General features: G+C 36.5%; 1 protein-coding gene across 2 annotated transcripts; it reads left to right on the forward strand.

The window, feature by feature from the left end:
• Positions 1-314: 314 nt before the first annotated feature.
• LOC108556668 (tubulin beta chain-like) lies at positions 315-2,146 on the forward strand. 2 transcript variants are annotated; one of them, XM_017912872.1, is made up of 3 exons: positions 315-414; positions 622-688; positions 744-2,146. In XM_017912872.1, the coding sequence occupies exons 2-3, from the start codon at positions 632-634 to the stop codon at positions 2,028-2,030; spliced, it is 1,344 nt and encodes a 447-aa protein (XP_017768361.1). In that variant the 5' UTR covers positions 315-414; positions 622-631; the 3' UTR covers positions 2,031-2,146. The 2 variants fall into 2 exon arrangements, with proteins under 2 accessions (XP_017768361.1, XP_017768362.1); XM_017912873.1 differs by lacking the exon at positions 315-414 and having other exon boundaries at positions 515-688.
• Positions 2,147-6,137: the final 3,991 nt, after the last annotated feature.

Consider the following 6,137-nt stretch of genomic DNA (forward strand, 5'->3'; position numbering starts at 1 on the left):
TAATTTACTATTAACGCTAATTATTTAATTCTTAATTAATTTATAGATTTAGTAAAATATTGAGTTAGGGTAGTTTCGTTTTCTTGTATTGGTTCAATGCAATAAACAAATGCGTTTATAAATTGCGAAAGCTGTGATTAAACAAATGTCGTTAGTTTGACGTTTGTCATTTCGCAAAATTTTCAGTGTTATTCGGAGGTCGTTTTCATTTAGATTTAATTTACTATTAACGCTAATTAATTAATTCTTAATTAATTTATAGATTTAGTAAAATATTGAGTTAGGGTAGTTTCGTTTTCTTCGATTGGTTCAATGCAATAAACAAATGCGTTTATAAATTGCGAAGGCTGTGGTTAAACAAATGTCGTTAATTTGACGTTTGTCATTTCGCAAAATTTTCAGTGTTATTCGGAGGTCGTTTTCATTTAGATTTAATTTACTATTATTTAATTCTTAATTAATTTATAGATTTAGTAAAATATTGAGTTAGGGTAGTTTTGATTTCTTCTATTGGTTCAATGCAATAAACAAATGCTGTTTATAAATTGCGAAGGCTGTGGTTAAACAAATGTCGTTAGTTTGACGTTTGTCAGTTTGCAAAATTTTCAGTGTTATTCGGAGGTACAAAATCATGCGTGAAATAGTGCACATACAGATTGGATCGTGCGGCAACAGCATCGGGTCGAAGGTGAGTTCAACGATTGTATAGGAAAAAGGTGTGATTGTATAAAAATAATTTGTAGTTTTGGGAGGTGCTTTGCGATGAACATGGGATCGACCCACGCGGCATGTACAGAGGTAACTCGGATCTTCAACTGCAGAGAATCAACGTGTACTTCAATGAGGCGAGATCGGGAAGGTACGTGCCGAGAGCGGTTTTGGTCGATCTGGAACCTTCGACGATGGATCAGGTGAGGTCTTCGGCGTTCGGACAGCTGTTCAGACCGGATGGATTCATCTTCGGAAGAGCTGGAGCTGGGAACAATTGGGCGAAAGGGCATTACACTGAGGGAGCGGAGCTGTGCGATGTTCTTCTGGATACGGTGAGGATTGAAGCGGAGGGATGCGATTGTTTGCAGGGATTTCAGGTGGTGCACTCGATAGGTGGCGGCACCGGCGCCGGCATGGGCGCCTTGATTTTGGCGAAGATCCGTGAGGAGTACCCGGATAGGATCATAAGCACTTTTTCGGTGCTGCCGAGTCCGAAGGTTTCCGACACCGTCGTCGAGCCGTACAACGCGACGATGACGATCCATCACCTGGTGGAGAACACGGATGAGACTTATATCATAGACAACGAGGCTCTGTACGACATCTGCAATCGGACGCTGAAACTGGGCGCACCCTCTTATGCTGATCTCAACCATCTGATATGCTCCGTCATGTCGGGAGTCACCACCTGCATGCGTTTCCCGGGGCAACTGAACGCCGATCTCAGAAAGATCATGGTGAACATGGTGCCGTTCCCTAGGTTACACTTCTTCATGCCCGGATTCGCGCCGTTAACATCACGCGGAAGTCAACCGTACAGAGCGTTGACTGTGCCGGAGCTCGTGCAGCAGCTCTTCGACGCTAAAACGTTGATGTGCGCTTGCGATCCTCGCCGAGGGAAATACCTGACTGTCGCTTCTATATTCAGAGGTAGGATGTCGACGAAAGAAGTGGACGAGCAGATGTGCAATGTGCAGGATAAAAACAGCGCTTACTTCGTCGAATGGATTCCCAATAATATCAAAACGGCGGTGTGCGATATCCCGCCGCGCGGTTTGAAGATGTGCGCCACGTTCATAGGGAACAGCACTTGCATTCAGGAGTTGTTCAAGAGGACGGCGATGCAGTTCAGCGCGATGTTCAGACGGAAGGCGTTCATACATTGGTACACGAGCGAAGGGATGGACGAGTTTGAGTTCTCCGAGGCGGAAGCGAATCTGAACGATCTCATATCCGAGTATCAGCAGTACCAGGAGGCGACCGTCGATGAAGAGGACGATGAGGAGAATGTTGATTACGGGGGTTTCGATGAAGATTAAATTTGAGATCGAATCGATCCAATCTAATAAAGGGCGTATGTGAACTAATACTAATAGATTTAGTTAATGAAATATTCGTTTTTCAAGACTCACAAGTATAAATACATTGAATATAATATAACTATCAAGTTGGTCCTGAAAACAATAGAAGTGAAAATGTTACTTCAAACTTCAATTGCTTTCAGGACTCACTTCGTTCGCCCATCAAGAAAGACAAAACAAATAAGATAAATTTCAAGATATTATCGAATGTTAAGTGTTTGATAAACTTTATCTTTACTTCAAAGACAAAACAAATAAGATAATTCGAAAGATATTATCTACTGTTAACATTTGTAAAACCATGAAAATTCCTTTTCAGTAAGTATATTTCGATTTTATTTGTTCTTGATGGGCGAACGAAGCAAGTCCTGAAAACAACTGAAGTGAGAATGTTACTTCAAAATTCAACTGTTTTTAGGACTCACTTCGTTCGCCCATCAAGAAAGACAAAACAAATAAGATAATTTGCAAGATATTATCGAATGTTAAAATTTGTAAAACCATGAAAATTCCTTTTCAGTAAGTATATTTGAATTTTATTCGCTCTTGATGGGCGAACAAAGTGAGTCCTGAAAAGAATTGAAGTTTGATAAACATTCTCACTTCAGTTATTCTCTAACAAATCTAAGTGAGTCCTGAAAACAATTGAGGTTTGATAAACATTCTCACTTCAATTGTTCTAAAACAAATCTAAGTGAGTCCTAAAAACAATGGAAGTGTTTGATAAACTTTATTTTTACTTCAATTGTTTTCAAGGCTCACTTCGTTCGCCCATCAAGAAAGACAAAACAAATAAGATAATTCGAAAGATATTATCGAATGTTAACATTTGTAAAAACAAGAAAATTCCTTTTCAGTAAGTATATTTCGATTTTATTTGTTATTGATGGGCGAACGAAGTGAGTCCTGAAAACAATTGAAGTTTGAAGTAACATTCTCACTTCAGTTGTTCTCTAACAAATCTAAGTGAGTCCTGAAAACAATAGAAGTTTGATAAACATCCCCACTTCAATTGTTCTCAACAAATCTAAGTGAGTCCTGAAAACAATGGAAGTGAGAATGTTACTTCAAACTTCAATTGTTTTCAGGACTCAGTTCGTTCGCCCATCAAGAAAGACAAAACAAATAAGATAATTCGAAAGATATTATCAAATGTTAAAATTTTGTAAAAACATGAAAATTTCTTTTCAGTAAGTATATTTCGGTTATATTTGTTCTTGATGGGCGAACGAAGTAAGTCCTGAAAACAATTGAAGTTTGATAAACATCCCTATTTCAATTGTTCTCTAACAAATCTAAGTGAGTCCTGAAAACAATGGAAGTGTTTGATAAACTTTATTTTTACTTCAATTGTTCTCAGGAACCTTATTCAACTATGAAAATTATAAATCGAAAGAAAAACCGGTATTTCAAGTAATTCTTACATCTGTTAGTTTTTAATTATCGGAAAATTTTGCACGGTTCAGAACCAATATTTGTCGACACTAATACTCCTATGAGAAATATTAATTAAAACGAATGAAAAAAAAAAGCAGTAAAAGAAGAGAAGGCGTAGACTTAGAGCCGCAGGCAATTATTTAATTTGTCCACCCTCCTTCGAACGCGTCGTTTCCGCAACAAAGACGTGACGTGAGAAACCAATCGCTCTCTCCAATATATATATATAAATAGATACAAAACACAATCTTTAGTTTCCAACTGTTCTAGTTTCTAACAGATGACGACTTTACGAGTAGAAAAGTTTTAGCGTACGAAATTACTTGCAACAGTAGTGACATAAATAATTTAAGTTGGTACTTATGTCAAAAACAGCTGATTTTTTTAAACATTTAATTATATCAATTCGCAATGAAACTAATCAGAATGTTTACTCACCGAAATCATTCAATAAAATTCAAATCTCATTCTCGACGTTTTCGTTAATGATTTCTTCACTGAAGCAATCAATTTCACTTCACTGACAACTCCCTCACCGGACGTCATAACCACCAACATTAAAATTATTACTAAATTTTGTGTTGGTACACCTACCGGAAATTCTGTCAATGGATGTGGTTGTTACTCAATTGGTAATAAGTGAATGAAGATGGCGCGATCGAAACGTGTCGTCTTCAGATGAATGCTCGCAATTCTAGCTCAATTGTTGTATAATATAGCAGCAAATCTAATTTAGGTGCTTTAGTCCAATATCATTTGCATAATTTAGTGTCCACCTCCGAAAAAAATAAATAAATAAATAAACGAGAGTGTGCAATCTCGTGTGGCTAAATCGAAGCACAATGGACATCGTCGTCCTTCGGATTTCCGAACCAATTGATCGGAATGCGTCGCGACGTATTTAGCCTACTCGACCGAAAACTATGTTTCGGACGACGCTCGATTTAATTACATTTTTGTTTATATAACACACACTTACTATTTCATTCATTACTCGGTAAATAAATCAAGTACAGTTAACATAAAACATTCAAATTAAAGCTAAAACTATAAGGAATAAAGTGTGCATGAAATTACGTTTGTGGCTTGCACGCATTTCGAGTAATTAGTTGTCAAAGTTGAAATTTTTATTTTCATTTTTCTAGACAACTATTAGAATAATTAGATTTTGAAGCTAAGATTCTAATCAACAATGTGCGTACTTAGTTGCAATTGCGTAATATTTAGTGAATTTCTAACAAACTACTTTAATCTTCGTGAACTGGTTTATTTGTGGATTTGCATTTGGTTTTTTCTTCGCTGCGTAAAATGCAAATTTTCAAGGGAGAATGAGAAAGAAAGAAAAAAAAAACAATTACATTTCGCCAAAGCCGTAACGATTTCGATGCATTATTCAGCACGGCCTTCTTGTTTATATGCGCTTCCGATCTACGGATATTATTGATTATGACTTTTATGTAATTTGTTTTTGTTTTCTTTCTTCTTCTATTCAATTGGCGAATATAAAGTGGATCGAGTGAATTGATGAAATTATTTCATAACCTAACCTAAAAGATGATTGTTTTTTTTTCTTCTTTTGTTATCGATCGTAAATCATTTATTATTTTAATCGAGAGCGCTTTGCAAATTGAAGTAATCCATTATGCGGAGCGGAAAACAAAAGTAACAGTTGAAGTGCGCGACGTTTGCTGGATCCATCAAAATTTAACGTTTACAACGTCCTCGACGCGATTTAGATGATGAGTTAAGTGATTAAGGGTGCACAATTAGCTGAAAACCGCTGATAGAGAACGTAGCGTACAATTATGAATAATTAATTAACAAAATTTTTACATAATCGAAACGAAACACAAAACAAAAAATAAAAAAAAACAAAACAAGAGAGTATCGGAAATGAATTAGAAGCGGTAATTACTGATCGGATGCGATGCGAGCACGGAATCGTGTGATGTACGCGAGTTCGATTAATGGATTAGTTAATTAAATCTTTGGGAAATGTAATTATTTGCATGCATCCAATAATATATTGATTTTTCTTCTTTCTATTACAGGCAAATGGATAAAACCATAGTAATATATCAATACTTGCTAGATTCCCCAAACATTCAGCTTTCATATGCATCTTTTGGATTCATTCTATCTATAATAGTTTTAGAGAAAATCAATGAAATGTGAAAACACTGCTTTTTTTAATATTTTCAAACTTTGAACGTGAATTACAGCCGTAAGGATAAAACCACAGTAATATATCAATACATGTTAGATTCCCTAAACATTCAGCTTTCATATGCATATTTTGGATTCATTCTATGTATTATAGTTTTCGAGAAAATCAATGAAATGTGAAAACACTACTTTTTTCATGTTTTTCAAACTTTGAACGTGAATTACAGCCGTAAGGATAAAACCACAGTAATATATCGATACTTGCTAGATTCCCCAAACATTCAGCTTTCATATGCATCCTATCTATCGTTATTTGCTCACCCAATGCCGTTTTGGTGCGAACGTTCCTCGAGTACCCCATCGGATGTAGGATGGCCCAATAACGATCGACGGAGACGGCGACCAGACAGAATATCGAGATGGTGCAGAGGACGACGAGCAGTGAGACGGTGAAGAGACACG

This window comes from Nicrophorus vespilloides, unplaced genomic scaffold, assembly GCF_001412225.1.
Source record: "Nicrophorus vespilloides isolate i.1.1-1 unplaced genomic scaffold, Nicve_v1.0, whole genome shotgun sequence".
Lineage (NCBI taxonomy): Eukaryota > Metazoa > Arthropoda > Insecta > Coleoptera > Silphidae > Nicrophorus > Nicrophorus vespilloides.

Coding starts and splice junctions, on each gene's coding strand:
- LOC108556668 (XM_017912872.1), top strand. CDS start 632: ATGCGTGAAATAGTGCACATACAGATTGGATCGTGCGGCAACAGCATC. Junction 689..743: donor GCAACAGCATCGGGTCGAAG/GTGAGTTCAACG, acceptor AATAATTTGTAG/TTTTGGGAGGTGCTTTGCGA.